Source organism: Henckelia pumila, chromosome 3, assembly GCF_033568475.1.
Source record: "Henckelia pumila isolate YLH828 chromosome 3, ASM3356847v2, whole genome shotgun sequence".
NCBI lineage: Eukaryota > Viridiplantae > Streptophyta > Magnoliopsida > Lamiales > Gesneriaceae > Henckelia > Henckelia pumila.
Window position 1 is genome coordinate 195,508,977 of NC_133122.1, and position 17,993 is coordinate 195,526,969.

The 17,993-nt window shown below is 32.7% G+C and overlaps 3 protein-coding genes across 5 annotated transcripts; all 3 read right to left on the minus strand.

Annotated features, from left to right (window-relative positions):
* Positions 1-64: 64 nt before the first annotated feature.
* On the minus strand, positions 65-1,999 carry LOC140887251 (two-pore potassium channel 1-like). 2 transcript variants are annotated; one of them, XM_073294369.1, is made up of 3 exons: positions 1,751-1,999; positions 575-1,489; positions 65-338 (listed from the first exon to the last, which is right to left on the minus strand). In XM_073294369.1, exons 1-3 carry the CDS (start codon positions 1,834-1,836, stop codon positions 194-196), a joined length of 1,146 nt encoding a protein of 381 aa, XP_073150470.1. In that variant the 5' UTR covers positions 1,837-1,999; the 3' UTR covers positions 65-193. The 2 variants fall into 2 exon arrangements, with proteins under 2 accessions (XP_073150470.1, XP_073150471.1); XM_073294370.1 differs by having other exon boundaries at positions 1,875-1,928.
* A 2,023-nt stretch (positions 2,000-4,022) lies between these two features.
* On the minus strand, positions 4,023-4,764 carry LOC140893104 (uncharacterized). The gene has a single exon (XM_073302171.1). The coding sequence runs from the start codon at positions 4,672-4,674 to the stop codon at positions 4,105-4,107; it is 570 nt and encodes a 189-aa protein (XP_073158272.1). The 5' UTR covers positions 4,675-4,764; the 3' UTR covers positions 4,023-4,104.
* Positions 4,765-6,085: 1,321 nt separating this feature from the next.
* LOC140887335 (transcriptional adapter ADA2b) lies at positions 6,086-11,970 on the minus strand. 2 transcript variants are annotated; one of them, XM_073294518.1, is made up of 13 exons: positions 11,656-11,970; positions 11,094-11,149; positions 10,561-10,739; positions 10,182-10,247; positions 9,944-10,069; positions 9,784-9,859; positions 9,113-9,161; positions 8,980-9,038; positions 8,804-8,881; positions 8,505-8,727; positions 8,026-8,236; positions 7,449-7,706; positions 6,086-6,738 (listed from the first exon to the last, which is right to left on the minus strand). In XM_073294518.1, exons 1-13 carry the CDS (start codon positions 11,703-11,705, stop codon positions 6,547-6,549), a joined length of 1,623 nt encoding a protein of 540 aa, XP_073150619.1. In that variant the 5' UTR covers positions 11,706-11,970; the 3' UTR covers positions 6,086-6,546. The 2 variants fall into 2 exon arrangements, with proteins under 2 accessions (XP_073150619.1, XP_073150620.1); XM_073294519.1 differs by having other exon boundaries at positions 11,094-11,140; positions 11,646-11,970.
* Between the last annotated feature and the right edge of the window lie 6,023 nt (positions 11,971-17,993).

A 17,993-nucleotide genomic window follows, 5' to 3' on the forward strand; every position in this document is an offset into this window, starting at 1 on the left:
CTATAATGGATTTTTGAGGCATAAATTTCCTACGAGATATTTGCTAGCGGATAAGCCAAAAGCTTTATGAACTAGAAGAATCATCAAATTTCCAAAATCTGAAATGTATTTTTTTGTCTTGGTGATGTCCATTGTAACAAATCCATGGCAGAAGGGAAAAAGCTGAGACATTTCACCTTCTAAAATATCTAAACTATTCAGGATTCAACAGATCAGCTTTTGTCAGGGTTCCTGAATGATCAATATCAAGACTTCTAAACCCAGCCATCACCACTGCGATATCTTCCTCGCTGATCTTCCCCATCTCTTTGAGCTTATACACGACGAATTCAGCAGCACTGTATGAAAAAGATGGGGGGGGGGGGAAAGGAAAAAAGAGTGAGTCTATTATACGATATACTCGAGTCTTGATGATGGATATGTCCAAGAAGAGGCATACTGGGATTTTAAAGATCTTGTTCTAGGGCAATCCAAAATCCAAGATTAAACATAAAGTTTGAAATTTTTAGTTTAGTTGCCATTTTAGTTACTTTTGGATCATCCACGGTCGAAACCATATTATTATTTTCTTTACCTCACTACTTTGTCATTATCAAGATCAGCAGCTTCAAGATCCGAAACTGTAAACTTCCTAGAAAGAACCCATTTCACCAGTGACCGCCTCCTCCTCTCTGTGTATAATTCAGCCACAGAATAAAAGAATTGAGCCAAACAAATGGTGCTGATCAATATCCAGAAAGAAGCAAATAAACGTCCCCCTGATGTCGAAAAGCTCTTATCCCCATACCCGAGCGTGGTAATGGTGGCACAGACACAATAGAATGCATCAAAGAGATCCAATCCCTCTGTCAGAGACAAGAAAAGTATTCCAGCGCACACAAGAATAAGAAGAAAAGCCAGTGCAGTGATGACTTTGTACTTGGCCCTGTGGGTCTCAACCTCTCTAAGTATCTCGCCGGGGCTACATTTCTCGTGCATGTGTATTGCCTGAACCATGAGTATCTCCTGCTTTTCAACTATATAATCTGCTGCTTTGCTTAGTAGAAATCCAACAAGAGCCATGCCAATGAACACGAAAACACAGGCTAGGAGCTTCGACAAAACACTATCAGGCACCAGATCTCCATATCCAACGGTTGTCATTGTAACAATGCAGAAATAGACGGCATCAATGATTCCATTTGTTTTGTTTCCCTTGATCTGATGGCTGACGAGGAAGAAGCAAATGGATCCTATGCCTAGATATGCTGCCAAGAAAACGACAACGCGTTTGAAATCAGGATAATCTGCAAATATTGAGTTGGGTTGATGAAGGGACGAATCTAGATTCTGCTCTGGATGATTGATATCTTCAGCTGGAACACTCTTGCACCGGCCGCATTTTCTTTTCTTTAAGGCCGCGTTCGAGCTAGATTGATAAGAAGAATCTGCAACTGGGGCTAGTAATGGATCACACTCGTCGTTCTTAGCCATTCCAGACGCTCGAAACCTGTAAACAAGCACCTATTATAAGGTGTCGCTAAATTAAGATAATGCTGCATTTTTCAGATGAAATGAAATTAGCTCATAATCAATCTTTGTTGTGCATCAAACTCATATATATTCATCCAAATAATCCTTTTTTTAAAGATCCCATTTATGTGGAATCTTTTTAGATTTTATATTCATGTTCTTGACAATTAAAAGCTTCGTTCTTCAAATGCATTGTGAATTAATATGTAATCTTGGCAGATGGATTCCAAGAACCCACTTGATCCACGAACACAGAAACCGTATCGATGAATGAAATGGAACCCAAAAATTCCACAACGATCGATCAAGGAAATGAAAGTGCATGGGAAGAGTTATATATTATGGCACGATTCCATTCATACCTGAACGAACAAAGAAGCAAGGAGAGAGGGAGGGTAAGGTTTTGTTTGGCTGAGACTTACAACACAAGAAATTTCAGCAATCTTGGAATTTGGATCGCTGCATGTATAAATATAAATTTAGTAAATGCGAGAGGAATGGGAGGATATACATGTAACATGTCTCATGTGAAATGATTAATCGATGGTTTATAGTTTACATGGCATGGAAATCTTAAAAATTTATGACGAGATCTCGAATTTATCAAACTTTTAGAATGAACTCCATTTTTTTCATGGGTAGTGTTACATGTACACGGACACGTTGGGTTAACAATACACTTAAAATTACATGATTATCCTACATGCATTTTTGAAAGATTTTTTCCAAATAAAGTGCAAGAATAATCATGTAATTTCAAGTGCATAGTGTAACCCAATGTGTAAGTTGTAACACTCTGTGTACATGTAGCATTACCCTTTTTTTCATTCCCTATTTCTCCTCTTCTTTTTTCTTTTCCTATCTTATATTTTCATATTTCAACTGTCATTCCGTCTCATTGCATTAACACTTAACAAGTCCAAAATTGGCATAGATTTTGGCACCGAAAAATACAATTTGGACACTAAACAAAAACCATAATCCGTTTATCTATTTCAATTTCATTCTGAAAATATATTTCTTATTATCTTCTTTACAATAATTCTTCCATTCAATCATATATATGTATTTGTATAGTCACCTATATTAATAATTCATTTAAACAATATATATTAATTAAATACTGAATTAAATTTAATATTACACGAACAAAATAGTAAATTCATAACAAAACTAATTTAAAAAACGCAATTGCATCGTAAATATTGTGATGAAAATAATTATTGAATTATTTGGATGCCGGAAATTTTCGAAGATGGAAGGTTCTTGGAATTCGTTTGGAAGGAAACAAACTATGAAATAACAGAGGACCTGCATTCCTAAAATTTTAATTATTTTTGTCAGGATATTTTAATCCAACAGGAAAGTGAATAGAATTAATCAGCATCTGGATCCTTGCAACAAACAATTCTTGAATGTTCAACCTATAATGTCAGTTTCAAGAAATGGGCCATTTTCGTGTGTTATTATTTAATCCCTTACGTCATCTTTTTCATTTGAGGGAAAAAGCAAAAAAAAGAAACTAGCATTGCTTTGCTCATTTGACACTATGTCAAAGATAAGCAGTTGAAACTTAGAAAAGAGCTGCTGACTTGCTGCTGAGAAATGCAATCCAAGAATCTCGTCCCCACTGTTATATGTTTGTGGTAAGTTTCTATTAAGTCGTTTCATTCACAAGAAAAAATATATGTAAGGTTCCCAAGTGATCATGGTTCCGAAATAGTTGGCACGGTGAGCTTATTCTATCCAACAGCCAGTAAGAGTTGAAATGTGTGAGTGATGCCAAGGAATTGAGTGTACTTCAACGATCTCTTCGTTCATGGTCAAGAAGCTAATAAAGTTTGCAACTTGGTGAAACATATAGATAGATCAATATGTTTGTTGCAGATCAGAGAGCTTGTTTGAGCCTCTTCCATCAGATATAGGTTTTAACAATGGAATCTTCTTCCTCCTTTGTTCACAAGAACTACATCAGATGATGTGTTTTCCTATCCTCGTCTGATGCCTTCTTTGGAACGAAAAAGATAGAGGCATGTTGGACTGTTGGTAAGTTAGTGGAAATCGGGTAAGGACGATAGCCAGAAGGGAATTCAGGGAAGGCAAGAGCGGTGTTTAAAGGCATAGAAGCAAAATTTGGAGTGTCCATTGGCACATCTCCTTATCTAGTAACAACATCACTCATATTTTCTGGGAAGGTAACACTAATACAGATAGATTAGCTACTGAAGGCTCCTTCTATAAAATTTCTACAATACGAGACTCCAGCTTGATAGTCGAAGGCTCCCAAATTTCAATTTTCTTTCTTTAAAGTTCAATAAACAATCCAACTATTGCAATTTCTTTACTTGAAATAGAGGGCGTCAACTTGCACCGGAGGAGCTTTCCTCCTTATTCCTTAACTTGATCAGTTATTTGCATTTTGCATGTACAAGTCTTCCTTTAATTCTTGAATTCATTTGCATTGATACTATCTAAAGATAGAGATTTACCACATAGATCCATATGATTGCTAAAAACTCAAAAATAGAAATTTTCATCATTGGAAAATATTACTAAATTAAAAAACATGAAGTATACTCTGCAATTTCACAACTAATAATTATAATCATATGAAAAATCACTCAAACCAACCATAGCTGACACCACCTGAGAAACAATGAAAATGCCTCCACCAACTATGGTCAGTATGAGAATCGCAGAGATGGGATTCTTCAGCAGCTCCACTATAGGCTGCAAAAGAGTGTAAATAGCACCAGTACTTACTGTCAAAACAAACAGTCCATATCTCCTCATATTGTCCCAAAATTCTTCCATCAATGGCCCTTCTGGACCCAAAGCAAATGCCTTTTGATGATCGTCCAAACCCATTAACAAAACTGCAAGTCCTAAAGACATAGCTCCAAAGAAGACGATTCTTGAATGCCCTTTTGAGGTAACTGCAGAAAGTTCGTTTCTTGGCTGAATTTTGGACTTGAGAGAAGCAAGATCAACGAGGGTTCTGTCATCATGGTTTGATTTTCTCTCGGCTCTTTCATTTACACGTGATGGTAAAGACTTAATGGGGTTGAACTTGGCTTTTGTTTGAATGATTCTTGGGGGATTTATGGTTGGATTGTGAAGATTTGAGTGCATGAAGTGGAGCTGAAGCCTCAAAGTGTTCATCTTCGCTTGCTTCTTTTAAGGTTAGTTGAGGTTTGCAAGGAAAGCATGTCGATAAACGGGTGGTGTTGGTGCTAAGGTTTTAGACTTGGTTTTTTTGCTTGCCTTATCTTCTAGGAACAAATGGGCCTACAATTTTGGACTTTGCATTGTAATACTTCAATTTCGTTGCACAGTCTCTCCTAAAATTAGCCCAATCAGTGAGGGAGTGTTTGCAATAGATTGTATTTTTGTAGAAGTGATTAATTTATAGATTATAAAAAAGTTAAGAAAAATCAAAAGTTGATAGTGTTTGGAAACAAATGTGAAAATCTAAAAATCAAAATTTGGTAGTGTTTGATAAATAAGTGATTAAAGTGATTTTAACAAGGACCTTCTTATTAGAATCACTTTTGGAGAATCACAATCACCACATGACTAGCTTTTGGATTTTAATTAAGTTAAGCATAGCTAACACATAATCTAGGTTTAAAAAACACACAAAAATGATTTTTTTAAGTCAAAATCTAACAATCACTTTTTTTAGTGATTGCAAACACTCCATAAGATATAGCAGAAATTTCAATCTGTTCACCCTAGAAAGATGTATCTATCCAATGAACCTTTAGATATCATTTAGGATACGTAAGCTAACTTAAGGTAAGCATCTCATTGCCCATAATTCAATGGGGCTTTCTTCAAGTTCTCAAAACTTGATTTACACTTGGAATATTATTCTCAAGGTTTTATAAAGCGTGAAGCATGACGAAGAGCTTAAGCGAGTTTAAAGCAAGCTTAAGCGTAAAAAAGCGTTTTTCATTTTTTTTTTATAATTTTAATTATATTAAATTAATTAATAGAATAAATAACATATGAACATAAAGATTTTAAGAATAAATAAATAAATTTTCAAGTTATAAAAAACGTAAATCTCAAAATAACAAATTATCTAAAATAAAATGTTTGTGTTAGATCAGATTTTATCTCTTAGTCACAAAGAAAGAAAATGTACTAAACAAATTTAATTTTTATGTATTTAAATGTTTTTTTAAAAAATATATATTATTAAATATTTATCATTTAAAATAAAATTCAAAAATTAAAAATATTAAATTAAAATTAAAATTTTAATTAAATATTATTTTTAAAAATATATATTTTTCACGCTTTTTTCAAAATTTTTCACGCTTGTTTGCGCTTAACATGGTCAACCAAGGGATTGACCGCTTTTTTCACGCTTTTGTCCAAAACGAAGCTTTTTGTTCACGCTTCACGCTTAAGCGACGCTTTTTCGCGTTTTTTAGAACACTGCTCAATATTGATCTTGGGAATATACAGATTTATTACGGTGTTGGACCTGCATATATGCTAAGAGAATTGAAGATGAATCCTTACACAGCCCACAGCCTAATCTTGATGCATGATATCCATCAACTAACAAAAAACATAAATTGAAATTCCATTGAAATATCACTCAATCTCTCGTTTCAAATACTATACTATAGTATTCACGTGCGTAGTTTTGTATACGATGCAATTAAATACGTGAGCCGTTTACAGAATAGAAGATTTGAACATACAATCTACACCCTTTGAAAACATTACACATTGCTAATCTTTTTCACAAGGCAGCAGCATACATGACAAGATTTTGTAGAGCTCATTGCATATATTAATTAACCTTCAAAAATATTTTCTTTCCATCCCTTACTGAATCAACGGAAAAGGCAATAATGATGATTTTCTGCGAAGTCGCTCCTCCTACAGCCTGTAAAAGAATACGGATACAAACCTAAGTTTCTCTCCCCGTACGTTGGCGATATTTGACGGAGACCATCACATGTTAGCAAAGACATCATGAACTGGAGCATACATTTGAGTGAGTCGCTGGAAATTTCATTGTTGTACCAATCCTTTCTTCAAAAGCAGATCATATACTCTGTCAATTTTGGTTCGATCAACTTGGAAGAATGAGTAAGCATCGGATTTGTTGGATAAATTGCCGATCATAAACTGTATGGTCATTTCTGCCTGAAGTTTAAGAAAATCAGGTGGCGCTAACCTGATCTCACGGCACAGTTGTTTCTCCTGTCGAAGCATAAAAATTATATGGATAAAAAGTTCATGGTTAACCCACAATTTTGACAAGGCGGTTAGCAAAATAACATTGGTAAAATAATTTTTTCAAAGAAAAAAAAAATCTCAAGTGCATATCACACTCAGATACTTTCAAAAACCAAGTTTGAACAAGATTATTTCCCAACTTTGGCTGCAAGACTCTTGTTGTGCCCTTCCAGCCTTATTCATTTGTGACTTGCAGCCTTGTATTAATAACTCAGTAAAATCTACTGCTCACTTTTTTAAAATCCAAAGTTGGTCGAAACACCAAGTTATGATCATTTTGTCTCATAAATATATACAGGAGAATAAAGGCCATTTTTACTCCTCAAGAATCCCCTCCCATTAATTATTAAACAATTTAAACTAACAATTCATGAAAATCAAGCACATGACTCTCTCTTTTGCTGATTATCTTACCTACCAACGGCCATTGTACCAGAACCTGTAGCAGATTATAACAATACAACCCCAATCTTTCAACTCGCACAACAACAAAAATGCCATAGTTCAATTCCAGTTGGCGGACAAAGGATAACAGGGATTGCTCCCCGACAATATTTCCAGCTTCAAGATATTCATCAATCTTTTCATCTCAAAAAGCTTTACAAAAATAAGCAACACTCCCGGCTAGCTCAATGACTAATTGCTTTTCTATCACAGCATAGAGAAAGACTTACAGATTCAGATAAACAGTTTGCAGCAGAAAACGGAACAATATCCATATCAGTCTGTGTTGAGTTGGATTGGCCTGCAGATGGTGTGTTCGAGTATGTACCAAATGAATCTGAGGAAACAGGTACACACAGACTTTCCTGGCTGCTTGGTCCAGCCTGATAACTTTCTTTCAGGCTAGCACCATCTTCAGCTTCCCGCCTTTTTTGCTCAAGATATCTGTCAGCTTCGGTTGAAGAACGACAACCGGCATCTCGTGCTTCCTGAAGACACATTTCCAAACATTAATTATATGTAATATATTCTCTAAATCCTAAGTTCCATTAATATTACAGTATTTCAACTTAAGTTCCTATGCAAGTGATTAATAATAGTCTACCATTGAAAAACATTTTTACTAATCATTTCTTCCACTATTCTGAAGCAAATTAAACTACGTCAGCAAATGCGTTTAGTGCGTCACATGCAAAAATCTTATCCTTGGAGCACACCACAATGAGATGGAACATAATTTATAAAATTCCTCATACTTTGTCTTATTTAACAAGGCTAGCGACTTACATTTCAAAATATAGGACATACCTTAAGTTCTTGAATACGTTTTAGAATCCTGTACTCTGACACAACAGTTTTGATAAGTTCTTCATGCTCCTCCTTCGAATGGAAACGCATGAAGACATCATATCGCCGGCATAAATCCTTCTCTTCTTGAGATAATTCCTTGCGGAAAGGACTAGGATGGAGTATGTTCCTATCCAGAATGAAATCTTTCCTTCGTTTTCGCTCATCAAGTCTGCAAAGATTCATCTCAGTTATGAACTCAAGTATCTTAGATACATAAGCTTATTGTAAGCAATCAATGAATTTGTCAACAGAATTATTAATGGAGTATATGCAAAATTGCAGCATAAAGAAACTGAAAAGTAATCTGTTGTGACTATGGAGACACTAACCATATGAGGAAAGCCAAATAGGTGGCTTTCACTCATACAGCTTGGAAAGGAGTATGGAGAAGTATAGATAGCCAAAACCTCTAATATTCCGCGTCTCAGGGAAAATACCTCTTTGAATATATGCGAAGCACTCGCAACTTTAACTCGCGCTCCTCTTCAGTATCAGTTTCCTTGAATTCCATATCAGCCAACAATTGTTCCGCGTCATTATCATATTCAGGATCAAATTCTTGTCTCTTTGCATTATAACCACCTGAATCCGGTAAAGATGGAGCCTCGATCTTTGCTGATTTTGGTTTGTTCACGCCGAAACTCCTCCCTGACATATGATCTGCAGGAAAATTATAAAGAAGCATAAATTTTCCCGAAATTGGAACTAAAAATAAAACTAAAACATTGTCACTCACCCTCCATTTTCAAAAGATCACCATGATCCTTGATGTGGGCCATGTTGGATGCCTTAACTTTCGCTCCAGTAAAATTTTCTATGTCAATAGTTTCAGAATATATTTTGCAATGAGAAGAAGACAATTTGTCACTTGGTTGGTAATTAAAAATAATTGATAATTCTAATTCTAACTACCTGCCAAGGAGGTGGAAGGTAAACGACCTGAAGGACCACTTTTGTATGAATCTTCAATTCTAAAATTCAGTAAATAGATGATTAGAAGTGCTTAAAGATAATTGAAACATTTTTGAAAAAATGGTGAATATACTTGACTCTCGAGGGAGAGTATGTAGATTCCTCCTTTAGCTGAAGTTCCCCTGCCAAAGAAATCCAAGTAAACTATAACTGTCTATATTGTTAGAAAAGCATCTCAAATTGAGAATGTTTGATGCATGGGAGACTTTATTAACTTGCAGCCACATAGGGTCCTAACATGCAATGAAAGAAATTGTTGAATTCTCCTACGTACAGTGATTAGACATACTTTCCATCATTTAAAACATTACGCTGCTAATTACCATACTTTCCATCATTTAAAAATTCCATGCAAAAGTTAAACAATAATGTAGTTTACACAACGGTCTACTTAACCTTCCCCTGTCATACAAAATTTTGAAGCTTTTATCAAATTGCATTCAAACAAATTAACTGTGTAGGTTTCCAAAGCCATTTGCGGACAAATTCATGCATGCCTACCAAAGAAAGTAGTCAAAATGGCATCCCTTAGGCTATATGAATGATTAAAAGAAAACAATTCCTGTCCATGAGCCATGACCTATATTGCTAGAACAGAACAAAATTATGTAGTATTTTCAGTGTTACACAATTTCCTAATAGCTAAATATACGAGTAATGGACTCAAAACCTGACTAATCGATGCTAGAAAGAACAACAAGAAGAAAAGGCGAAGAGAAGTAGAAGACTACCCATAACACCAACCTCTTTTGTCATCAAGATGCCCTTTAGCCATAGCAAGTAGTTCATTTCTATTTTTACCCACTACATGAGTCATGTCCTGAGGAAACAAATGTATATCTTTTAGCACTAATTGAAGAAAAAACAGTTCTTAGAAGCAACTTAATTATTTAAGAAATCATACCGGTATAGGAAAGTGAGGAGAGTTTAGATATGCATTCCTATAATGTTCTATACACGCTTCCTTCGTCTTTGTCCCAACATGCTCCGCAACTTCTGCCCAGTTACACATGCCATACATTTCAATCCCCTGCTAAACGAACATTTAATGAGGCAAAAACAAAGCTAAGATTTTCAAGAGAAAAGGGTGAGACTTTACAGCTCAAGGGTCTGATAAACACTCAAAAGAAGTAACAGATCACCTCCAGAAGTAGCATTTCTTCATCAGCATTCCATTCTGGACATATGAGAGGAAAGGATAATATGTCCTGTTAAAATTACACTTTGAAGACCATCAGCAATGTGAGCAGGTACATCACTCAGCTTTAACAAATAAAATCATATGGAAAAAGAATCAATGGATAGGGATACATTCAGAAGCAGAATTAATTTAAGATACATTTCACTCTTCTCATGTTAAGTTGTGAGCAGAAACTTTAAAATGACAAAGTAAATATGCACCAAAAGATACACTGCATTATCACCATTTACAGAATAGAGTTGATAAAAGTAAGTAACCTCGATTTCAAATATAGAATCCTTTGTGTTTAAAACAGGAAAAATATCAGATGAGGAACTGACCATAACCCGATACCGATGACCACTTTTGTGTGGATGGACCTCAGCCCCTACTGAGAAACACTCAATGCATAGGTCAAAATCAGAACATACACCACATTTTATACGAATTCTCCCAGTAATATCTTTGTTACAATAGTTACAGTGGTATAAAGCCCTTTTTCCTTCACTTGTACCAGGACCTGAGCATTCAAGAATCAAAAGCAGGATATAAACAAGTTTAATGTATTGCACGTCATATAACATAAATTGTGTAATTATCACACAAAACAAAACCAAACTCCAAAGTCATCTACAATAATATACTTTCCAGTCATTAACCCAAAATGCGTAGATTGTGGACTCCTATAAGATAATTTAACTGGAAAAATTCAGTGTCACTTGACATAGCAAATCATTAACTGAGTGATAAAGCCGAGACAAGATGCTAGGCCACCAGAACCGTTTCACTCCATTCTATTTTAACTCAGTACAGTCAAAGATAGCCACAGTGCTCTGCTCAAAGAGAAACAAACATACTAAAGAAGACAGTCTACCTGTAGCAAGAGATTCTATGTTTTCTCCACTTGCTGCGCTCTTTTTTCTCCTTGATCTGCCAAAAAAAAAAGCACCGAATATTTGAAGAAACGAAGAGAAGTACACTGATTGAATCGTACATAAAAAGAAAAGGAAAAGTGATTGAAAAATAAAGACACAGTTCCACTCGATCTATCGGAAAAAGGATAAACCTCATGGCATCACAGAATGCAGAAAATCAGGAGCGATAAAGATCAGTCAGACAGCAGCAATCATTCATTTTTGCACAAAAAAAATATTCTTGGCAATGCTTCAAACTTAAAAAAAAACACAAAGTTACAAAACCATATCCCAATACTGAGAAATGAACTCCTTCATGTGTGGCATTGCACAAAGGACCATCAAATCAAATAAACTACGTCCCCCTACAACCCAAACAAACAACAAAACAGCAAAACTAACTGTTAATGCCTTAAAATCTTAGCAGAGGATAAAAATACCAAACATATTATGCACCCATCAGCATATGCAACATGCAAGATGATACCAAAAAGGTAAAAAGATATCGAAACAAAAGCTAACCTTTGACTTGGATCTTCTTCCGAATGAAAATTCCCACGAGAACGACCCATTGCAAGGATCGAACAAACAAAATTTATACCGCAAAAGGAAACTGTAAAGCGCACGCAATTGACCTAAAAATGGATCGGGTCTTCATGTGAGCTCCATCATTTCAACGGAAAGCACAAGAATTAAGTTCGTAGCGCAACAAAGAAGATCCGGGTATCTGTCATGAACCCTAAATCCCTGTAAGAAGTGGAAAGATTCAAGAAAGAAGCCATAATTTGTAGTGTGAGGAAATGTTCCGACATGTGCAAAGTGCAACTAAACAGTTTCTCTATGCGCTCCACTTGCGCTGTTACACGAGTAATACCAAACTATTTTTATTTTTGCGACTTTTTTGCGCAAGTATAAATTAATTTCGAAAATAAATTAATAAAATTTTCGAATATCATAAATTAAAATTTCTCTAAAATTATCAACATAATTTATAATAACTTTAATAACACGTGATTTTATTGTTATTTAATTTAACTTTAGAAATTCAAGATGAGAGAAATTTAATCTTAGTTCTATATTCCATTATTGTTTCTTGGTAAATTCTTATTTGGAGAGTGAATATAATGAATATTATGGAGTTTACTTTTATATTAATTAATTAATTTTTAAAATATGGGAAAGACACTAAAATAGTGTTTGAAAGAACTTATAGGAAGCACTTTTCAGCTTTTTTTAACAAAAATTTTCCTAGAATTTTTCTCAAACACTACCTAATAAAAGTCTTTGGTTTTTATTGTAATGGAATATATGTTTATTGAATTGAAAAAATACTCTTAAAATAATAAATTATTGATGTATCTATTAATCGATACTTTTTTAAGTTAACAATCTCAATATTATTAATTTATAAAATTTTATTGTATGTAAAAGCTAAAAAAAACCTAAATAATAATATATGACAAAACTTGAAAATTTATTAGGAACATAACATCCACATAAATTTTTATTTTTTTAAAAAGAAACGTATATAATTAATTAATATATAAAAACAGTTACGGATGGCCCATAATACCATCACAAAATTGGCCTAGTCCAGGCCCATACTGTGTCCTAGACTCGTAGGTGGTCTTTGTAAAACCTAGGGATGTCCATGGGCCAGCTATGGTTCATCAACCTTGTTCGACGGAAACAAATTCTCTTGATTCGTAATTTCGTATAGTGTGTATTATGTTTTTCATTAAGTTTGTTCATAATAGAAGCTCGATTAATTATTTTTTTTGAGAAAACTGCAATTTTGATCATGTATGTTTATCACTTTAAGATTTCGGTTTTCTATGTTTTTATATTTCAGTTTTACTCCCGCATGTTCCGATTTTTAGTAATTTTAGTCTTTTTTTAAAAAAAAATGCTTACGTAACACTATACACGTTAACTCCACATCAGCGCTGTGTTAATGTCACATCAGCGCCACATCGGAAAAAAGAACTAAAATTGCCCAAAAAAACAAAGATAACGATCTAAAACTGAAATCTGAAAATATAAAAGATCGAAATCATAAAGTGACAAACATGCAGGACTAAAAATGCATGTTTGTCCTATTTTTATTATCATTATCATCCATAAATTAATCAAGTTATTCGACATTATTGTTATTTTGATTGTTTTCGTTCCATATCTGGCGAATATTTATTTTCATTTTATTGTCGTCGATATGATATTAATCAATATCTTCCGTTGACTTTTAGTCATTCTTTCTTCTTTTCTTCTTTTTATTTTTAATTTTTTTGGGTTATATATCTAGAAAATGTTTTGGTTTTGTACTACTTTGAACATAACCACAAAAAATTAATAATAATTTTCTGCCTGTTATAACTACAAATCACGCAACTTGGAAATTTAGAAAACATTTTCAAATTGATTCGTGGATATGGATGCATTCGTGTCAACAAAAATTTCTTTATGAATTATTCATGCCAAATTTTAATAATTGAAAGTAAATTATATTGTTTAAATTCGATTACCTAAACCACATGTTACTGCGAAATCAAATTAATGTAGACGATAAATAGTTAAATTTATTTTTATCACCGATGTCAATAGTCAATACACAATTAAGAAAATAGAGCTCTTCCATCTTAGAAATTTTTGTATAGCATATTATAGATCTTTTTTTTTTCTTTATTTAAACGTATTTGAATTAGGTGTGTACCTCTCCCGTTGTCATCCTTATTACAGTTCCAACCAATTTTTTTTATCAGTTATCATTAACCCATAAAATTAATATGTATATAAGTTTATAATAGTATTCGGTGCATATGTATAATGTATGGTATAGACAAATAGAAAATTAAATCGATTTGAGATCATCAGTCACCTAAAATTAGGACATATTAAAAAAAAGTAAGCCTGAAATTTAAAATTAAAAATAATAATTAAGCGAACAAATTGTCTTGGTTCTTCCTTTCTTTTTCCATGAGGGCTGACGCCAGCAAAGATTAAAATTGACGATAAATACCACTAAAGAGACAAGTGCTTTGTCATTTTCTTTTTGTATATAATATTATTAATATCTGTGTGCTTCCTATAATTTCACTGACCAGTCAAAATCGGCTAGAGGTGATATATAAATATAAATATATATATATAAATTGGTAGGTAGAAGTTGTACAACATTCAACTTGGTCTGTAAATGGGAATTAATTATCTACTTGGTACAATATATATTGTGAGACCAGGGGTCGAGTTACGTGTTAGGCATCATGGTTGTTGTTTTTATATAATTCTTATGTATTTTTTGGATCATTTTAAGAGTATCCGGTGGAAAAAAATATTATATAAGTTATGTCCAGCTTTTTGGTCCAATTTGATATTAGCTCAGGCAAATACGTAAACTAAAAAATACGTATGAGTCAAAAAAGGCAAAGAGACACTAAAATCATATCTAATCTCCAAACTCCCAACTCGTTAGCTTTTCATTTCTCCACCATTTCTCATCGGTGTCGTCGGTTCCGGGCGGAGAAAGGTTGTCAACCTAGTCCGGGTACTTTTCAAATGTTGGCTCCACTTTAGTGTATTAGGGTGATGTGGTATATATCATGAAACTATATTCGTGAGATGAGTTAACCAGATCTATACATGTAATGAAAAAGTAATATTTTTAGATTGATCGAATCGAATCGAAAATCTATCTCATATAATTGATTCGTGAAATAATCTCTCGTGAGTTTTTGTACATCTTTGGCCAATTGTTAAAGATAAAACTAAGGCTCTTCCTTATTTGGTATTTCAAGTCCGATATTCCGATTAATTAAATATTCTTCGTAAATCATGTCCTGCGTATGCTAGATAATTATTTGACTCATGGTTGAAGCTCGCTCGCTCGCTCGTTTGTTTTTTTTGTTTTTATTTTTTTGTCACTTTACCTCGCATTTAACTCTATCCGAACAACATAATTTCAAATCTATCATACTTATTCAGAAGAAGGAAAACGTAAGAAGTAATTTAACCGAAGTCCGACCAAACATGGCCGTAGAATATCGGAGGGAATATAAATTAAACAATAGTACTGATTTAGATTAATTAACTTGAAATTAAAAGGGCATTAGTGGACAAAAAGAGTTCATTCCCACCAGGTTCGATGCTATGTGGCTTTTGGATCTTTATTCCTTCTGCAGGCACAAAAAGGAACTCCACAAACGTAAAGAAGCCAACAAAATATTATCTATCAAGTGAATTAAATATAAGACATTGTTTGGTTTGATGTATTATTAATTTATGTATAACTTATCCCAATCAATTTCGTCTTATTTTCGTCATATTATTTATCTATTTATTAATTAATAATTTTACATCAGTTAAACCAAATAACTTATAATCTATCTATCAAATCAAATAATGTATTAACTATTTTTTCTTATTTATTTTTAATTTACATTATATTACTTATCTATGGATTATTTATCATATCACTCAAACCAAACGGTGCCTTAGTATTAAACTTGTGTTTGATTCAAGTTTTATAATAACTAGAGTTAAAATAGTTATGTTATTCACATATTTTTATTTTATCATATCACCCGGTAAAATAAACTATGTATCATGTATGCACAATATATGATAGTTTTTTTGGATATCACTGATAATGTCCTCAAGTCAATGAGTTAATTATCATTTAAAAATAAACAATAAAAAGTACTGTTTATTTCATTAATTTATGTGTCATTATATGTTCTCGATATTTTTGTACAAGATATTCATATATCAAATAAAAATAAGATTTCATCCGTATTTTTTTTATTCTGAACAAATGTTTAATAAACATTTTGTGTAAAATACACTCGAGATTATTTCCGACCGTAGCATAAACCAAACCGATCATTATAGGTATGACGTAAGGGAATTTTAAATCGAAAACGTCATTATGATAACTTTATTTACCACTGAAATCGACCCTTTATTTATTTATTTATTTTGAAGAAATGTGGGGTGCATTGCGCATGTTTGGCTTGCTAACGTGATATTTTTCAAAATCACACGCACGAATTTTTTGTGCTATCTTGAGTACTGTTCTCAATCATAGTCATATTTTATTCTATAAAAAAAAAAATCATAGTTATATTTCATTGGACACCTACTCGATAGCTAGTTAGAGAAATCCATTTGCTCAGAGTAATCATATAAAAATTTGCTAAAATATATCACAAATATTAAGCTCGGATTCCAATTATTTCTGGTGTTTCAAATCGAACGAATAAAATTTAAAATCGAACTCGATTTTAATAAATATGAAGATTTAAAAAAATGTTAGACTCTTTACAGTATGTCTCATTTGAGATTCGTATGTGAGTACGGTTCATAGTAAAAATTAATATTTTAATTGACATAAAAAGTAAATTTCTCATGGATTGAATCAATTTGGATATCGATCTCCTAACTTATAAGATCATTATCTCATAAAAATGTTTATGTTTAATTTATTATAGTTATTTAGTGCTCTTAAAGTCGAGGAATTTCCCCATTATTCCAACCTAAAACTTTAGCTAAGGAAAGCATTATTTTGTGGCCCCTCGTGCCGTTTCCACCGGTTAAAGTGTCAATTCTCCATTTTAATAATACTAATAACAATATATTACTCCATAATGCGCATCCTTATCGTAATTATGAATTCCAAAAAAAAAAATCTTTATCGTAATTATTGCTTCAACCTTATTAAGCACTTTCTAAATTCCCACGAAATCTAACATAAATTTCGGAATAAGGGAATTACTCCAATATCATTTATATATTAGTGCATAAAAAAATAAACTTTGGGCTAAGAAAAATAGTTGTATAATATGTCAGACAAATAAATCACACTAAACAAATTTTATAAGACAAATTCATTCAATAAATTATTAATATTTAGATATTGTCTGACTCGCTCGTAAGATAGTATGATTAAATATATATGATACAAGATACTAAACTAATATATTATATATAATCATTTATAACTCGAATCTTTTGTAGATTTCGAATTAAACATTTGATAAAAAAATGTGCAATCGATTAATATATCAATATTATTCACTCGTTCATGATTCTAGATAAAATAAACACATTTGTAGGGTATTGTATTAATCTAAAAATTTACCCAACAGGTATCGATCGAAAATTAATGACCATAAATTTTTACGTTAAAAATAATAATAATAAAATAAACACGTGGGGTGAGAACACATTAAGACGTGTATGTCGTCATCTCGTCCCCATGGCTTAGCTTTAACCAAGCCCGGGATAGTATATATAATCTCCATGGCCCATTGGGTACAGTAGAAGGAATGTCTCAAGAAATTACATGATAAATTAGTAGAGATAAATAAATAGACTTATAGACAAAAAACCAAAACAAAAAATTTATCAATAATTAATTTCGTGAGATGTATCTTCATCAGCTCAAACTGAAAGATATTATTATTATTTGTTTCAAGAACATTGCTTTTTATAGTGATTGAGTCGACCTATCTGACAAATATAATTAAGTGAGATCGTTTCACACGAGACATATCAAATATTCATGAACATAAGCAGAACAAATAAGCTTGAAATTAGAGAAAATATTGTGCATCAAATTTGCTCAAGCACTCATATATGATAAATTTAGCTCATCATGTATTTCGTAGTGAGACCCGTGTGAGCATCCATTCACCTTTATATTTTTTAGGCATGGTAAGAAAATACAATATTGAATGTTATTTAATTATTAAAATAATAAATATCACTTATTTATATTTTTATAACGATATGTGTACTATGACTTTGTTTTCTTTTTTAATATATATGAAACACAATGATTTTTTTATGTAATTAAATTAATGTTC